This window comes from Salvelinus fontinalis, chromosome 23, assembly GCF_029448725.1.
Source record: "Salvelinus fontinalis isolate EN_2023a chromosome 23, ASM2944872v1, whole genome shotgun sequence".
Classification (NCBI taxonomy): Eukaryota; Metazoa; Chordata; class Actinopteri; order Salmoniformes; family Salmonidae; genus Salvelinus; species Salvelinus fontinalis.
The window spans coordinates 41,310,022-41,328,714 of NC_074687.1; the positions used below are offsets into that span (position 1 = coordinate 41,310,022).

The following is an 18,693-nucleotide window of genomic DNA, read 5'->3' on the forward strand; positions in this document are numbered from 1 at the left end:
TTTCTAGTGCACTATTTTTGACCAGGGCCCATAGGGTACCAATTTGGGACGCAGGCACTTGACCTTCACATTCACATACTTAATCTTAATTATTACTCACCCTATGTGATTGGTCCTTAATGAAATTTCCAGTTCTCTCAGGACCTGCGTGGACTCCTGCACCCTCCGTCTGAATTTCTGGGGTTAAAGAAAGACACATTTTGAACATTTCATCACTCCGTTCTGTATTCGGTAGACCGATAGAATATGTCGGGTTGAACTTTGAGTGATTTCTGGGGCATTTCACCAACCATATCATCGGTCGTTTCTCATTCAACAGAGGGCCAGAAAACATGAAAGTTAACATAATGGACAGTCCTGCTTATAGAATGCTTGACTTTACCGTAGTCATTCCAATGTCTGCTTTGCGTAGAAGCAGTTCCTTCCTCCGGAGCGATATAACCGCCAGCATGCCAAATGGCACTCTATTCCCTATACAGTGTACTTTTGGTCAAATGTAGTGCACTACAGTATATAGAGAATAATGTGCTATTTGGGATGAGTCCATAATCGACTCATTAAATTGGATCTGGCTTGTGTTTGAGCTGTCAGGGCCTTTACACAAATACACACACAGCGTATATCCATTCTAGTCCCGTTGTGCTGTTCCCGTGGTTACATGTCCAGGAACAAACGCTGGGTGGACTGAAGTGTATGACCTGCCCTGCATGTGAATATGCAACGTGACACAAGTGTTTGTGGGGAGGTTGTTCTCTCTCTCTCTCTCTCTCTCTCTCTCTCTCTCTCTCTCTCTCTCTCTCTCTCTCTCTCTCTCTCTCTCTCTCTCGTTGCTTTCACTTTCAGACAAAAAGACTCGAGACTACAAACAAACGCCTCGCAGCCTGTTGCGCAAAAGTTGCGCGGAGGAATCCAAAAAGCAGTAGCGTGAGCGACAGGGCTTGCCATCACCATTCATAATCAACGTCCAGAAGAATCACTACTCATTCAGTGGAGGAGAAGAGCCTCCCTGATGGCAGACGGTGAAATCATTGCATCACCAATGACAGAGACAGAGGAGGAGGCTCCCAGTCTCCATATCAACCCATTTTTGGCTGGGCTGGAACCTTCCCTTTCCATGATGTGTCTATGGCTGGCGGCATCCCAAATAGCACCCTATTCCCTATATAGTGCAAAGGAATAGGGTGCCAAACAAACAGAGCCGGGCCCAGTGTCAGTCAATCAGTCAATCAGTCAGTCAGTCAGTCAGTCAGTCAGTCAGTCAGTCAGTCAGTCAGACAGACAGACAGACAGACAGACAGACAGACAGACAGACAGACAGACAGACAGACAGACAGACAGACAGACAGACAGACATGTTCCTATTGGCAGGGTTTCTCTGGTCCTTGGCCTGTAGTACTGAGCTGGGGTGTGTGTTTGGCACATGTGAGATGAGAAACAGAGTTTTTATTAGGGAGGAGTCCCCTTGTGTGTTTATATGGAAAGCGGAGCGAGTGTGAGGTGTACTGCGCAGACTCCCTGACCCACACACACACAGCGGTCACGTACACACACACATCGCTCCTCACTAAGTACTACCAGCTGCCGCTCAGATCCAGAGAGAGCAGGGGGAACGAGACGAGAGAGAGAGAGCAGGGGGAACGAAACGAGAGAGAGAGAGCAGGGGGAATGAGACGAGACAGAGCAGGGGGAACGAGACGAGACAGAGAGAGAGAGCAGGGGGAATGAGACGAGACAGAGCAGGGGGAACGAGACGAGACAGAGAGAGAGCAGGGGGAACGAAACGAGAGAGAGAGAGCAGGGGGAATGAGACGAGACAGAGCAGGGGGAACGAGACGAGAGAGAGAGAGCAGGGGGAATGAGACGAGACAGAGCAGGGGGAACGAGACGAGACAGAGAGAGAGAGAAGGGGAACGAGACGAGAGAGAGAGCAGGGGGAACGAGATGAGACAGAGCAGGGGGAACGAGATGAGAGAGAGAGAGCAGGGGGAATGAGACGAGACAGAGCAGGGGGAACGAGACGAGACAGCGAGAGAGAGCAGGGGGAACGAAACGAGAGAGACAGAGCAGGGGGAATGAGACGAGACAGAGAGAGAGCAGGGGGAACGGGACGAGAGAGAGAGAGCAGGGGGAACGGGACTAGAGAGAGAGAGCAGGGGGAACGAGACGAGAGAGAGAGAGCAGGGGGAATGAGACGAGACAGAGCAGGGGGAACGAGACGAGAGAGAGAGAGCAGGGGGAATGAGACGAGACAGAGCAGGGGGAACGAGACGAGAGAGAGCAGGGGGAACGAAACGAGAGAGAGAGAGCAGGGGGAATGAGACGAGACAGAGCAGGGGGAACGAGACGAGAGAGAGCAGGGGGAACGAGACGAGACAGAGAGAGAGAGCAGGGGGAACGAGACGAGACAGAGAGAGAGAGCAGGGGGAACGAGACGAGAGAGAGAGCAGGGGTAACGAGATGAGACAGAGCAGGGGGAACGAGACGAGAGAGAGCAGGGGGAACGAGACAGAGAGAGAGAGCAGGGGGAACGAGACAGAGAGAGAGAGCAGGGGGAACGAGACAGAGAGAGAGAGCAGGGGGAACGAGACAGAGAGAGAGAGCAGGGGAATGAGACGAGACAGAGCAGGGGGAACGAGACGAGAGAGAGCAGGGGGAACGAGACGAGAGAGAGAGCAGGGGGAACGAGACGAGACAGAGAGAGAGAGCAGGGGGAACGAGACGAGAGAGAGAGAGCAGGGGGAACGAGACGAGAGAGAGAGCAGGGGGAACGAGACGAGACAGAGAGAGAAAGCAGGGGGAACGAAACGAGAGAGAGAGAGCAGGGGGAACGAGATGAGACAGAGCAGGGGGAACGAGATGAGAGAGAGAGAGAGCAGGGGGAACGAGACGAGAGAGAGAGAGGGCAGGGGGAATGAGACGAGACAGAGAGAGAGGGCAGGGGGAATGAGACGAGAGAGAGCAGGGGGAACGAGACGAGAGAGCAGGGAGAGAGAGAGAAAAAAAGCAGGGAAAGAGAGAGGAGGAAGAGAAAAGAGAGAGAGGAGAGAGAGAGAACAGAGAAAACAGGCGGAAGAGAGAGGTAGCAAAGAGAGAGTGAGAGAGGAGAAAAGAGGTAGAGTGGAGAGCTCTGATGAGTGGAGAACTGTGCACGCTCCGGAGAGGTCATCCTGGAAACAAATCAATGGCCGATACATTCTTAGGGAGTTTTTTGGAATGAACCTCTTCCTCTTTGGCTGCGAGGAATGCACGGGGGCCTGCATATGTAAAGAGGCGGCAATGACCTCCAGCTCCGGCTCTCCACAGAGGCACAAAGTGGCAATTGTTTGAGTCTGAAGAAAAGGGGGTTGAACAGGAGTGTAAAACCATAACTCTCTTTTTCTGCATCTCTCTCTCCCCTTTTCTCTCTTTCTCCCCTGTTCTCTCTCTCTCTCTCTCTCTCTCTCTTTCTCTCTCTCTCTATCTCTCTCTCTCTCTCTCTCTCTCTCTCACACACTATCTTTCCCCGTCTCTCTCCATTTTCCATCTCTCTTTCTGTCTCTTTCCCCCACTCCCTCTAATGCGGGCTGCTGTCCTCCTGCGAGGGACACGCGGACTGTTGCTGGAGCATGGTATAAGCCCAACTCTGGAGGGAGCAGACTCTGACGACTCATAGTTCCCAGGGCATATGATAAACAGCCCAGACGTTTGGACGTGAAAATAAACACAGGAGCCCAACCGCTCGTCGCCGAAAAAACGGAGACGTGTTTTAATAAGCGCTGTTGCCTCTCGCTGAAGGCCCGATTCCAGCCCGTGAAAAACGGTTTCAATAAAGATGGAGGAAGATTATACTTTGGTCAGCGGTGTTAGACAAACAAAGACAGGGAGGGCTTGCTGCCTAAACGTATGCAGGCCCTGGAGTCAGTGAATGCGTCACAAATGGCATCCTATCCCCTATATAGTGCACTACTGTTGACCAGAGACCTATGGGACTCCCTATGGACCCTGGACAAAAGTAGACCACTATATAGGGAAAGGGTGCCATTTGGGATGCAGATAGTGTGTAATAAATCCTTCCTTCAGCCATGGCAGTGCTAAGTGTTTACACCCTGAGAGAGAGTTAAACCTGGACCAGTCATTCCCGTCATCTGGGAGCCATCTTCCCGTTCACCATGCCAACATCCCAAATAGCACCCTATTCCCTATATAATGCACTACTTTTGGCTCTAGTCAAAAGTAGTGCACTATAGGGACTAGGGTGCCATTAGGGAGTAAGCCTAACCCTGCCCCATCCCACAATGCACTCCTCCTCATAGTCTTGCATCTGACCACAATATGAGCACTTGTTATCTACCATCCTCCTTCCTCTCTTTATTCTTCGCTATTCCTCACTTCTCCTCTCCAGTGTTGCTCTTCATCATCCTCCTATTCTCCTTCATCTCCAGAGAGGAACGTTAGTCCTTCAGTCATGTTCTGTATCATCAGAGAGTCGACACGGGTGCGTCCCAAATGGCACCCCTATTCCCTTTGTCGTCCTCTACTTTTGACCAGGGTCCATAGGGCTCTGGTCGAAAGTAGTGCACTGGAAAGGGAATAGGGTGCCATTTTGGGATACAACCCTAAGAGCGGGGCGATGCTCTGAGGGAGACGTACGCCCCAAGCTTAGAAGGGACATCGATAATGCAGCCAGGGCTGCAGGAGTGCCAAAATACAAGGCGTGTCGCGATACAAGATGCATGACATGTTCTCTTTGCTTTTTCGACCGGGGAGAGACGAGGAACACACTTCAAAACTATGAAAAATTGAATACTCGAAACAATCCAACCTAGATCTTCACTAGTCAGCTAGGGGGGGGGGGGGGGGGGGGGCATAGGCAGATATTCTATCTCCGTAGCAGAAGTCACATCCATTGGCTGATCTAGAACTGCTTTCTTGCTCTCTTCACGCTCCCGTAGCATATGATGTCGCTCCGAAACCTCCAGTCAGTCAGCGTAATTTAATTATCTGCAGCAATTTGATGTCACTCTGGCAGAGTCGCTCGGCGCTTATTTGTTTTTATTACAGAGACAACTTTGTGGCCTCGTTCCAAATGGCAACATACTCCCTATAGAATTCCCTATATACCCTATGGGCCTTGGTCAAAAGTAGTGCACTATATAGGGAATCGGGCGACATTTGGAACGCATCCCATCGGGACAGCGGCACTATCTCCCTCCGCAAGCCTCTTCCTATTGGCGAGGCCTGAACGCTGACTGACACTTTACTCTGGAAAACCTTCTCGCCTCTCCAACTCCTTTGGCCAGAGAGTCAGCCTCAGCCGGTACTGGCTGCTTCCCTCCCCTAACACTACCACCGGCACGATATCATAACGCTCCTGTTAGCTATGGCTCCGCAAGGCCATGTTCACTCCCAGGGCCCACTACTTCTCAGGGCAACACAGCTGTACGGTGGGGATACCCTGGGTCACATTCACTAGGAACGAAACGGAGGCAAAAGGGGCTAAATGGGAAGGGACTACGTGAACTTGTCCAATAAGAAAACAATATGTTATTACATTGCAACATGTTTTGCTACAAATGAATGTAACACTGGTGGTGTTGAGCTGAGAGGGGAAGGAAGAAGCTGAGGCAGGGGAACAGTTGTCCGAGAAGAATCCACACTCTTACCTTCCTGGTGGCGGCCGGGTCCAGAAAGCCCCTCAGCTTCTGGATGTATGTGTGGGGGGGGTTCTTCACTTGGAATCGTTCCTGTGAGAGGGAGCGAGAGAGAAGAGAGAGAGGAGGAGACGGAGAGAACACAAAAACACAGATGACTTTCACCCTCATTCTGTAGTTACTCAGCTAACTGTGGAGGGTTAAAGGGGACAGCTTTAACTGTCATTTGGTTTACTGGCGATTGTGACAAACTACTCCGCTCAAGCCTGAGGGCTACACCACATCACTGTTGTTGATTTACACTCAGTAGACAAAACATTAAAAACATACTCTTTCCACGACATAAACCAGGTGAATCCAGTTGAAAGCTATAATCCCATATTGATGTCACTTGTTAAATCCACTTCAATCAGTGTAGATGAAGGGGAGGAGACTGGTCAAAGAAGGGTTTTTAAGCCTTGAGACATTTGAGACATGGATTGTGTATGTGTGCCATTCAGAGGGTGAATGGGCAAGACAGAAAATGTAAGCGCCTTCGAACGGGTTATGGTAGTAGGTGCCAGACGCACCGGTTTGGTTTAATACCTACAACGCTGCTGGATTTTTCACACTCAACAGTTTCCCGTGCGTATATCGCACTCTAATAAAAGGCCACTAGGTCATCACTCACAGCGGCTCCACTATCACAGACTCGTCAAATTAGGCTCGTTGGTCGAGGTGGATGTGTGGGCGTATAAGCAAAGGTCTAGCAACCCGGAGGTTGCATGTTTGAATCTCATCACGGACAACTTTGGCATTTTAGTTCATTAGCAACTTTGCAACTACTTAGCATGTTAGCTAACTCTTCCCCTAACCCTTTAAACTAAATTTTAATCCGAACCTTAACCCCTAACCTAACATAGTATATTATACTAAAGTAGTTGAATGTAATATATCATGAAAAAGTAGTTGAACGTAATATATCATACTAAAGTAGTTGAATGTAATATATCATACTAAAGCAGTTGAACGTAATATATCATACTAAAGTAGTTGAACGTAATATATCATACTAAAGTAGTTGAATGTAATATATCATACTAAAGCAGTTGAATGTAATATATCATACTAAAGTAGTTGAACGTAATATAAAATACTAAAGTAGTTGAATGGATTATATCCTACTAAAGTAGTTGAACGTAATATATCATACTAAAGCAGTTGAACGTAATATATCATACTAAATGGATCAAATCAAACTGGTGTGATCAAAACGTAGGATACTATACGTATTATATTTTATGACCGCTATTACATTGGCCAATGTAATGTAACCTAATGTAAAGTAACATATCATACTAAATGGAGTGGCACGGATTTTAGTAATATGTAATATGTTTGAGACCAGGTTGGCTACCATCTTGCCAGAGGTAGACTGTTGTGTCAGAGAGAGGCAGTCTCCTCAGGTTTAATGAACTGGCATTAAACAAACCCAGGCAGACCACACCACACTGCCCTGATATCGAATGATTACTTGTCGGCTCGTCTGTAGGTGACAGACAGGGTTCCATCCCAAATGGCAACCTATTCCCTTCACAGTGCACAACTTTTGACCAGGGCTTGTAGGACTGACTATGGTCAAAGTGGCCAGTACAGAAAGGTGATTAACTAGCCTACACAGCTCCAGATCCCAGATCAGAATCATCAGACTCTCATAGCTTTGTGTCTATGCGGTGGGTGCCTTCGAAGGCTGTTCAGAGTGCATCTGTGACTGCTAAGAGCTCAGGACGCAGGCTGGCTGCCTTGTTTGCCCTGACCGACTGTCTGGGGCTGGCAGTAGGCAGCTTTTAGGCCATAATTTCCCCCACAGTCCTCCAAATTCACGTCAGAGGGATTAGCGGAGGATTTGGATCACTCCGAACGGGAATGAGAATCACAAATCACACCAGAACCGTTACAGCGGCCAATAACATCGCTCAGAGCTCACTACATGTCGCTAGGCCATGTCAACCCGGGTCAGACATGCAGATTGTGTAAATCAGTAGCCTTGTCTCAAATGGCATCCTATTCCCTATCAAGTGCACTACATAGGTAATAGGATGGCATTTGGGAGGCAGCCTGAGCGTTGTGTTTATTTTCTGGGTGTTTGATCATCGCATTGCTGGCTGTGTGATGGTGCCGATGGCCTCGCCATTACATTCAGCACCGCACGAGTGAGGGCTGTTGCCTCTCAGTCACAATAACAGGAGAGAGGACAGCTCCATGCAGGAGAGGGAGCTTGACTTGCTGCTCCAATGAAAACAGCATGGTGTGCTTCCCAAATGGCACCCGTAGGGCTCTGGTCAAAAGTAGTGCACTGTAAAGGGAATAGTGTACGATTTTGGGATGGCCCCCCCCCGTTGTTGGTGACAGACAAGCTGCATATGTTGCTGGTAAAAGGACAGGGGGATATATGTGGCAGGCCATAGCGTACGGAAAGTATATGAGATTTATAGGGAAACATATAAAAGAGTTCCCGCATGGTCTATGACAGCCATCTGTGGGAGGAGGATCGTGATCTGGATTCCATCGAAGCTGTAGTAATAGTAGACTCCCTCCTCATCTCCTCTGCACCTGCAGCATGGGGCCCGAGCGGGATACTGCTGGGAGACGGGGAGACGGGGGGGGGTCGGGGGTTAATCGGGTGCAGTGCCAGCTGTGTTTGTAATATCCTGTGTGTGCTGTATAGCCACTAGATAAAGAGGAGGAGTGACTTCCTGGTAATTAGAACTGAGCTGCCATGTGAAGCCCCGAGTTCAAATCCTGCTGCAGTGCGGAGTGGCGGAGAGGAGTCTCCCCCGAGTTCAAAGGGAGAGAGAACATACAACAATACTGGGCAGGCAGGCAGAGGATCTATTAAATCATTACAATTCCACTATTAATGGAGAAGTTTATGTTTTATTTAACCAGGCAAGTCAGTTAAGAACAAATTCTTATCTACAATGGCGGCCTAACCCGCCCAAACCCGGACGACGCTGGGCCAATTGTGCACGTGGGACTCCCAATCACGGCAGGTTGTGATACAGCCTGGAATCGAACGAAGGGTCTGTAGTGACGCCTCTAGCACTGAGATGCAGTGCCCTAGCCCGCTGCGCCACTCGGGAGCCCAAAGTAAGCAAGCCTCTCTCTTCTCTGTTGCTGGATGAACGAGTTGAGAGGCAGAGATATTTCCAGAGAGACAGCACTTCAATGGCTTTCCCTATCTAAAGGCTGAAGCTGGAAGCACCATTAAAATAACTCTCAAAACCATTGCTCAACATACCAGTCTCAACATTCCACCCACGTGGCATTGACAATCGGAGGAGCCAGACAGGATGTCCCAAATGGCACCCTATTCCCTATATAGTGCACTTAAGTAGTGCATTATCGGGAATAGGGTGCCATTTGGGATGAAGCCATGAAGTAGCTGAGAGAGGTCTACTGTGGGTCAAAGAAAGGCTCATTAGGCATTACATGATAAAGTCTCTGATGAGGATAATTGGACATTGGTCAACGCATCATGTTCTTCCTGCAGGCATACTTTAGAATAATCTCCTTTCCTTGTTTTTTCGTTGTGAGAAGAGCATCTTTAATATTTTATCCATCTTAATTGCCCTAACAAAGGTTGAATATTTCAACCCCCCTGAATGTACCTGTCGGCCTTGTTTCTCTGGCTACCCCTCCGAACATCGCAGTTGCAATGGTTACACAACGAAATGAGCTGTTGTTGTAATATGACATGGAAAACATTTTATCCACACAACTCGGCTTTCACACGGGTTAGTTATTCTGACGGCAAACATGAACATGCAGAAGTCTATTTTTAGCAATATGACCCAACTTTGTTTCCGCAAACAGCGAACAAAATGTTGGATGCCCGCCTCGCTTCTCACTTCCAAAACTTTCCCCAGGACAGAATTCCATCAGGCGATCTTTAAACAGCTGACCGATCACTCTTCACAAGGAGGAGAGTCATTCTGAATCTGTGTCCTGAATAAAAACCTGTTCCCTATAGGGGAGAGTGGGTTAAGTTGAGCCAAAGGGCTAAATTGAGCCACCCTTGTTTCTATGAAACCATACAACAAAATAAACCATTTGACCAAAAAATATAACATTTCATTGAGTCTGTGAAGGAAGAAAACACATGGATAAAAGTGGTAAGCAAGTTAGGTAAAAAAAAAAAAAAAAAAAAAAATGTCACGTTAATTTATTGTGTTAGAGGTTTCATGCTGCTTGTATCTAAACCAAAGTAGATCATTTTAAGATTGTACTATACATCAGTATAAGCTTCAATATGAGGTCCTAAACCTAACATGAAAGTGCATCCTTGTAGCTGTGTGGGCTAATATAGTCAAAATGTTTGCCTTGGAGTAAGTTGAACCAATAACCATGGGGTAAATTAAGCCAATCGTTGAGACAATGGCAAGTTGAGCAAATTGAAGTGTTTTCTTCAGAGGCGTAATGCAAGGCATTATCGCTGGGATATGAGGTAACAACAGAGCCTGGCCTATGTTAAAAGTGCTAAAAAAAAAGATGCTTAAAATGCTTAAAAGACAAAAAAAAAAAAGAGATTGTGCAATCGTGTTGAAATGTGTTTGGGAAATAAAGATAGACATGATTTAAAAAGGTAGTGGTAATATTCCATTCAGTACAGAAACTTGTAGCCGCTTAACTTACCGTCCCGCGGCTCAACTTACGCCATACCCGGGGAGACCACTGTTTTTCTACAAGTTATGTTTTCAAAACTGTAATGTTAACATGAACTCTGAATATTTCTAGGGATACACAGCATCCTGAAATATATGAAGAAATCTTTGTTAGAAAGAATACTATATTTTCCTTGACAGAGTGATACGGCGTGTAAAAAAAATGGCACAACTTACCCCACTCTCCCCTGTAGTACACTAGTTTTGACCAGAACCCTATGGTACAGGGACAAACATAGTACACTAACCAGGGAATATGGAGCCATTGAGAAATGCCCGATGACTTCCCATCACTTGATGTGTGACACTGACAGGAATATTAACTCTGGTCACAATTCAAAAACGTCTAAACACATTTAAACGACCAGGCAGCAAATAGCATATTCTGCCCACTTCCCCACTCTGTCTATTGTGTTCAGGGAGGCTGTATATCAATGGTATCCTTAGCCTGAGCGAGTGCTTGGTGGTCCCTCTCTCCCTCTCATCTTTTCACTCTGCTCAGGGAAGCAGAAATCACACTGGTTGCATCCCAAATGGCACCCTATTCCCTATATAGTGCACTACTTCTGACCAGAGCCCTACTCGGGCTGCTGAACACACCGGGAAACCCCTGTCATTCTTCCCTCCACTCACTGGAGAGAGTGAATGTACTGCTTTCTACAGAATCATCTGCACCCCAGCAGGGCCACCTCACCAACTTGACCAGCTAGGTGAGGACTTGGGGGACCGAGGTCCCTACTGGACAATGGGAGCAGTGGGAGACCAATGGTACATGGGTAAAGGGATCAACACACACAGAGTGCCCTCTCAGTTGTTTAGACTAGTGACTTGAGTCAGAAATGGACCGGCCATACTGCCAGATGGGCTGGTCCATCTTTAGCCACGTGTGCCGGTCAAATTGAGGCTTGTTGCACAAAATTATAATTATTTAGCTAATAATGGGGATCAAGGGGAATAAAATGGGCCTGTGTGGGGGCCTCCCTCCCTCGGGGAAAAAAATGGGCCGGTATGTTTGAAATGTTGATTTCTGGTTCAAGTCCGTCCCTGACTGACACACCGGACATTAGATTCTAAACTAGGACATTGTGAACAGGTTAATGAAGGTGAGTAAACAACATCCCACCTGATCACAGATGAGTTCCCACTTCTTCTCGTTGTCGTACTGCCGCAATAGTCGCGCTTTGTCTGGAGGAAGGTTCATCGAGTTCTGAAAGAGAAACAGAGAAACATCGCAATTATAAAATGTACGAAACGCCCACCCAAAATGCCAGATGCAACTGTCAGACCTGCGTCCCAAGTGGCACCCTATTCCATGTATAGTGCACTACTTTTGACCAGAGCCCTATGGTTAAGGGGTGACAGGGCGAGGACAGAGTGTCTCCCCCTACTAAGGAGTCTGACTCTGGGGCTAGGGGAGGATAACCAAATATAACCCCTGTCTGTAGTCTGTAGAGCTAGTAGTAGTTCTCTCTCTCTCTCTCTCTCTCTCTCTCTCTCTCTCTCTCTCTCTCTCTCTCTCTCTCTCTCTGTGTGTGTGTGACAAGCCTCTCTTCACCCCTCTGTTACAACAAGCAGCATGAAGCACCACTTAATCCCCAAGGCACAGCACCATGAGTGTTTGGAGCTGCGTGTGTCATCATTCTGTGGGATTGCATTTTATACATGCAACCGGCAGGATCACATACTGACAGAGTAAGATAGGGGTGGGAGGCAGTACGGGAGTGGTTGGATTAGTCTACCCAGTGTTACGTCCTCATTGACAGAAATTCAAACTCCTTTTTGGCGTTGAAATGGGTCCTCTGCAATCGGATATGGTTGTCTCACATGCAGTATGTCATCTTAGATTTAGCTAACGTTACTGTAGCTAAACCACTCACTAAAACAAACTGTAAACATCCAACCGAATTGTTTAGCCACTAAGACAACTTTCTACTTCGTCTTGTTTGGTAATTGGGATCTCAAACAAAAAGCTACTTCGTTAGGAGGATTTGAAAGTGACTTGCAGCAGACAGTAATGTGTTGTATCAGAGGCTTACTATTCAACACCCATGTGTTGGTTACATGTGTAAAGTGTGTGTGTGTGTGTGTGTGTGTGTGTGTGTGTGTGTGTGTGTGTGTGTGTGTGTGTGTGTGTGTGTGTGTGTGTGTGTGTGTGTGTGTGTGTGTGTGTGTGTGTGTTAAACTGCTACATGTGTAAAAACAAGACCTCCATCATCCATTGCACAACGCCTTTCTTTTTCCGTTCGCTCGCCCTACTTTCAAATAACATCTGCTTCATGTAACGTTCCCCCCGAAGACTGCAGTCGTCTCGTTTTGGCCCCGGCCCCGACTATACCCTACCCACAAGTGCATTCGAAAAGACTGAAACAATTAGCTGGTGCTCAAATCGCACCACCCACCCAAATTCACGGGGCAGCACACGTACACTCACTGACGCACACAAAACACACGTGACCGTAACATTTCCAAATACTCAGAAACAACACATTTTATATAAATGGGTTAGGCTACAACCTATTCTTTCGAGATGAAAACTACACTTTAAACAAATAACCTAGATTTGGTAGAACATGTTTCGTTTCGTTTGAGTGATTGTCGGTCTGTGTTGTGAAACACAACCCAAAAATGAATGGGCAATTCCACAGTAACAGAACGATGCTAAGGCTTTTCACTTTCAAATATATGTCAAACAATAACCAATGATTGCAATGTTAAACAAACCGTACAACACTATGCATAGAGTTGTACGGCTTGTTTACTTTGCAATCATTGGTTTATGTTTTGTTTGACATACATTTAAAAGTTTTGAGTGTCTGCCTCATTCTGTTACTGTGGAATAGCCCACTATGACTGTTGGACATGTCTCGGTTATAAACACAGGCTACCAGTGGTGCAGAGTGAATGTTTTCCACTGCTTAAGGAAGAAAAAAAATTGACAATTTTACAGTGTACAGTTTCGGGTTATTTTTTCTCCGTTTTAATTGGCACGATCATCTATCAATGTGTGTTCAGCACTGGGTCCGGGCCCTATATTTTTCCGTCACAGAATTTTCCAGAGTCGCATGGCGACGAGAGCGACTGGAAGACGGATGGAGAATATCCTGGGACCTTGTCGTTTTCCATGACCGAGTGAAACCAGGATACAGTCGGGAGACGGAGAGTAACCCCGTGTCTCAGTCTAAGCAATATGTGTGTGGAAGGGCCTGAGAGACACAGCAAGCATCAGGGTTGGGAAGGAAGGTGATGACATGCCAAGTGTTGCCTGGTGAAAAAAATAAATAATGCAATTCTCTTATTCAACAACCGAAGACATAAAGGGATAGGCCAGTGTTCAACATCCTTCCCAAAATGAATACAACCGGATGGAAATGACCATGCATAACACGAGATCAATTTGCCATACAGGCTTAACTTTTACTGTAGGGAACCAGTGACCGAGGAAGATATTGTCTGGTCAAAAATCGTGTACTTTATAGGGAATATTGTGCTATTTGGGACCTGCGCAAAATTCCAATGACTGTCAATCGTGTGGGCTTCATGTGCAAAAACACTACACTGAATAATACCGTAGTATTTACCATAGTGTATTTGCAGATATGTGTGTAGTATACTGTAGTATTCACTGTAGTGTTTTTGTTTTATTATCTTTTGTTTTATTATCTTTTTTTTAATTAGCTTGTGTTACCTTGTTTGGGCTTTGTCCTCGAGGAAATGTACTGGACAAACACTAAAAGAGCAAATTGTCCATAACCTGTAAGTAGGTAGGACTGGGGTCTGAACAGCTAGGTTCAGGGCTTCTGCTCTTTTCTATAACCTGTAAGTAGGTAGGACTGGGGTCTGAACAGCTAGGTTCAGGACTTCTGCTCTTTTCTATAACCTGTAAGTAGGTAGGACTGGGGTCTGAACAGCTAGGTTCAGGACTTCTGCTATTTTCTATAACCTGTAAGTAGGTAGGACTGGGGTCTGAACAGCTAGGTTCGGGGCTTCTGCTCTTTTCTATAACCTGTAAGTAGGTAGGACTGGGGTCTGAACAGCTAGGTTCAGGACTTCTGCTCTTTTCTATAACCTGTAAGTAGGTAGGACTGGGGTCTGAACAGCTAGGTTCAGGACTTCTACTCTTTTCTATAACCTGTAAGTAGGTAGGACTGGGGTCTGAACAGCTGGGTTCAGGGCTTCTGCTCTTTCTATAACCTGTAAGTAGGTAGGACTGGGGTCTGAACAGCTGGGTTCAGGGCTTCTGCTCTTTTCTATAACCTGTAAGTAGGTAGGACTGGGGTCTGAACAGCTAGGTTCAGGGCTTCTGCTCTTTTCTATAACCTGTAAGTAGGTAGGACTGGGGTCTGAACAGCTAGGTTCAGGACTTCTGCTCTTTTCTATAACCTGTAAGTAGGTAGGACTGGGGTCTGAACAGCTAGGTTCAGGGCTTCTGCTCTTTTCTATAACCTGTAAGTAGGTAGGACTGGGGTCTGAACAGCTAGGTTCAGGACTTCTGCTCTTTTCTATAACCTGTAAGTAGGTAGGACTGGGGTCTGAACAGCTGGGCTCAGGGCTTCTGCTCTTTTCTATAACCTGTAAGTAGGTAGGACTGGGGTCTGAACAGCTAGGTTCAGGGCTTCTGCTCTTTTCTATAACCTGTAAGTAGGTAGGACTGGGGTCTGAACAGCTAGGTTCAGGGATTCTGCTCTTTTCTATAACCTGTAAGTAGGTAGGACTGGGGTCTGAACAGCTAGGTTCAGGGCTTCTGCTCTTTTCTATAACCTGTAAGTAGGTAGGACTGGGGTCTGAACAGCTCGGTTCGGGGCTTCTGCTCTTTTCTATAACCTGTAAGTAGGTAGGACTGGGGTCTGAACAGCTAGGTTCGGGGCTTCTGCTCTTTTCTATAACCTGTAAGTAGGTAGGACTGGGGTCTGAACAGCAAGGTTCAGGACTTCTGCTCTTTTCTATAACCTGTAAGTAGGTAGGACTGGGGTCTGAACAGCTAGGTTCAGGACTTCTGCTCTTTTCTATAACCTGTAAGTAGGTAGGACTGGGGTCTGAACAGCTGGGTTCAGGGCTTCTGCTCTTTCTATAACCTGTAAGTAGGTAGGACTGGGGTCTGAACAGCTAGGTTCAGGACTTCTGCTCTTTTCTATAACCTGTAAGTAGGTAGGACTGGGGTCTGAACAGCTGGGTTCAGGGCTTCTGCTCTTTTCTATAACCTGTAAGTAGGTAGGACTGGGGTCTGAACAGCTAGGTTCAGGGCTTCTGCTCTTTTCTATAACCTGTAAGTAGGTAGGACTGGGGTCTGAACAGCTAGGTTCAGGACTTCTGCTCTTTTCTATAACCTGTAAGTAGGTAGGACTGGGGTCTGAACAGCTGGGTTCAGGACTTCTGCTCTTTTCTATAACCTGTAAGTAGGTAGGACTGGGGTCTGAACAGCTAGGTTCAGGGCTTCTGCTCTTTTCTATAACCTGTAAGTAGGTAGGACTGGGGTCTGAACAGCTAGGTTCAGGGCTTCTGCTCTTTTCTATAACCTGTAAGTAGGTAGGACTGGGGTCTGAACAGCTAGGTTCAGGACTTCTGCTCTTTTCTATAACCTGTAAGTAGGTAGGACTGGGGTCTGAACAGCTAGGTTCAGGGCTTCTGCTCTTTTCTATAACCTGTAAGTAGGTAGGACTGGGGTCTGAACAGCTAGGTTCAGGGCTTCTGCTCTTTTCTATAACCTGTAAGTAGGTAGGACTGGGGTCTGAACAGCTAGGTTCAGGGCTTCTGCTCTTTTCTATAACCTGTAAGTAGGTAGGACTGGGGTCTGAACAGCTAGGTTCAGGGCTTCTGCTCTTTTCTATAACCTGTAAGTAGGTAGGACTGGGGTCTGAACAGCTGGGTTCAGGACTTCTGCTCTTTTCTATAACCTGTAAGTAGGTAGGACTGGGGTCTGAACAGCTAGGTTCGGGGCTTCTGCTCTTTTCTATAACCTGTAAGTAGGTAGGACTGGGGTCTGAACAGCTAGGTTCAGGACTTCTGCTCTTTTCTATAACCTGTAAGTAGGTAGGACTGGGGTCTGAACAGCTAGGTTCAGGACTTCTACTCTTTTCTATAACCTGTAAGTAGGTAGGACTGGGGTCTGAACAGCTGGGTTCAGGGCTTCTGCTCTTTCTATAACCTGTAAGTAGGTAGGACTGGGGTCTGAACAGCTAGGTTCAGGACTTCTGCTCTTTTCTATAACCTGTAAGTAGGTAGGACTGGGGTCTGAACAGCTGGGTTCAGGGCTTCTGCTCTTTTCTATAACCTGTAAGTAGGTAGGACTGGGGTCTGAACAGCTAGGTTCAGGGCTTCTGCTCTTTTCTATAACCTGTAAGTAGGTAGGACTGGGGTCTGAACAGCTAGGTTCAGGACTTCTGCTCTTTTCTATAACCTGTAAGTAGGTAGGACTGGGGTCTGAACAGCTGGGTTCAGGACTTCTGCTCTTTTCTATAACCTGTAAGTAGGTAGGACTGGGGTCTGAACAGCTAGGTTCAGGGCTTCTGCTCTTTTCTATAACCTGTAAGTAGGAAGGACTGGGGTCTGAACAGCTAGGTTCAGGACTTCTGCTCTTTTCTATAACCGGTAAGTAGGTAGGACTGGGGTCTGAACAGCTAGATTCAGGGCTTCTGCTCTTTTCTATAACCTGTAAGTAGGTAGGACTGGGGTCTGAACAGCTAGGTTCAGGGCTTCTGCTCTTTTCTATAACCTGTAAGTAGGTAGGACTGGGGTCTGAACAGCTAGGTTCAGGGCTTCTGCTCTTTTCTATAACCTGTAAGTAGGTAGGACTGGGGTCTGAACAGCTAGGTTCGGGGCTTCTGCTCTTTTCTATAACCTGTAAGTAGGTTTGACTGGGGTCTGAACAGCTAGGTTCAGGACTTCTGCTCTTTTCTATAACCTGTAAGTAGGTAGGACTGGGGTCTGAACAGCTAGATTCAGGGCTTCTGCTCTTTTCTATAACCTGTAAGTAGGTAGGACTGGGGTCTGAACAGCTAGGTTCAGGACTTCTGCTCTTTTCTATAACCTGTAAGTAGGTAGGACTGGGGTCTGAACAGCTAGGTTCAGGACTTCTGCTCTTTTCTATAAACTGTAAGTAGGTAGGACTGGGGTCTGAACAGCTAGGTTCAGGACTTCTGCTATTTTCTATAACCTGTAAGTAGGTAGGACTGGGGTCTGAACAGCTAGGTTCAGGACTTCTGCTCTTTTCTATAACCTGTAAGTAGGTAGGATTGGGGTCTGAACAGCTAGGTTCAGGACTTCTGCTATTTTCTATTAACTGTAAGTAGGTAGGACTGGGGTCTGAACAGCTGGGTTCATGACTTCTGCTCTTTTCTATAACCTGTAAGAAGGTAGGACTGGGGTCTGAACAGCTAGGTTCAGGACTTCTGCTATTTTCTATAACCTGTAAGTAGGTAGGACTGTGGTCTGAACAGCTAGGTTCAGGACTTCTGCTCTTTTCTATAACCTGTAAGTAGGTAGGACTGGGGTCTGAACAGCTAGGTTCAGGGCTTCTGCTCTTTTCTATAACCTGTAAGTAGGTAGGACTGGGGTCTGAACAACTAGGTTCAGGACTTCTGCTATTTTCTATAACCTGTAAGTAGGTAGGACTGTGGTCTGAATAGCTAGGTTCAGGACTTCTGCTCTTTTCTATAACCTGTAGGGAACCCAATATACGGTCTATACTTGGCATGTAGGTTTCTCACTCATGGGTGGCAGTAATTGGGACATGGGGGAGGGGAATAGCATATCAATACAGTGTGTAGTACAGTATTCTACAGTATTTACAAAATGATATAGTCAGTACTACACATGATCGAGGGATACTATAGAGTTCTACAGTAGACTAGTATTTTTTTTTCATGGTGATGGCTGCTGGGGGAAAGGCCATGTGAGGATACAACACAAGCACTCGTCTGCCTACTAGCTTGCCATGCCCTCACTGTCTCCCACCACTGCGCGAACAGAACATTACATTAGTATTCAGTAGGAGCACTGAGACAAGCAGCCTGCTGACTGGAGGGAATTGGAGGCAACTGAGCTCCATCGACTGTCTGGCCAGGAACCTGACTGCTAACATTGCTAGCTAGTAGCTACCCCCCTTTCTTTCCCTAAGCACATTAAAAGGGAACACTAGACCTGAGCAGCCCGTCACAATAAAGTGACATACACCCGCAAGCAGTGGCCAGCGCATTAAACACACAGAGCCACTGAAACACAACCCCTATACATCAATCAGATGACATGCTCGAATTAGGGAGGCGAAACAATTAATGAAAGTTAATTCCTCCTTCCTGCTGCCTTGTTATGTTTGGAGCCCGGCAGTAGCCCTTGGCCCCCGGGACAGATGGATTTGTGGCAGT

General features: G+C 46.9%; 1 protein-coding gene across 12 annotated transcripts in view; it reads right to left on the reverse strand.

Annotated features, from left to right (window-relative positions):
* Positions 1–18,693, reverse strand: part of LOC129821338 (formin-like protein 2) — a 79,149-nt gene that overhangs the window by 32,839 nt on the left and 27,617 nt on the right. For all 12 annotated transcript variants that reach the window (XM_055878921.1, XM_055878918.1, XM_055878917.1 and 9 more), the window contains exons 2-4: positions 11,457–11,540; positions 5,643–5,723; positions 101–177 (exon numbers count right to left, since the gene is read on the reverse strand). In XM_055878921.1, coding sequence (XP_055734896.1) covers positions 101–177; positions 5,643–5,723; positions 11,457–11,540 — 242 coding nt within the window. The remainder of the gene's footprint in view (positions 1–100; positions 178–5,642; positions 5,724–11,456; positions 11,541–18,693) is intronic.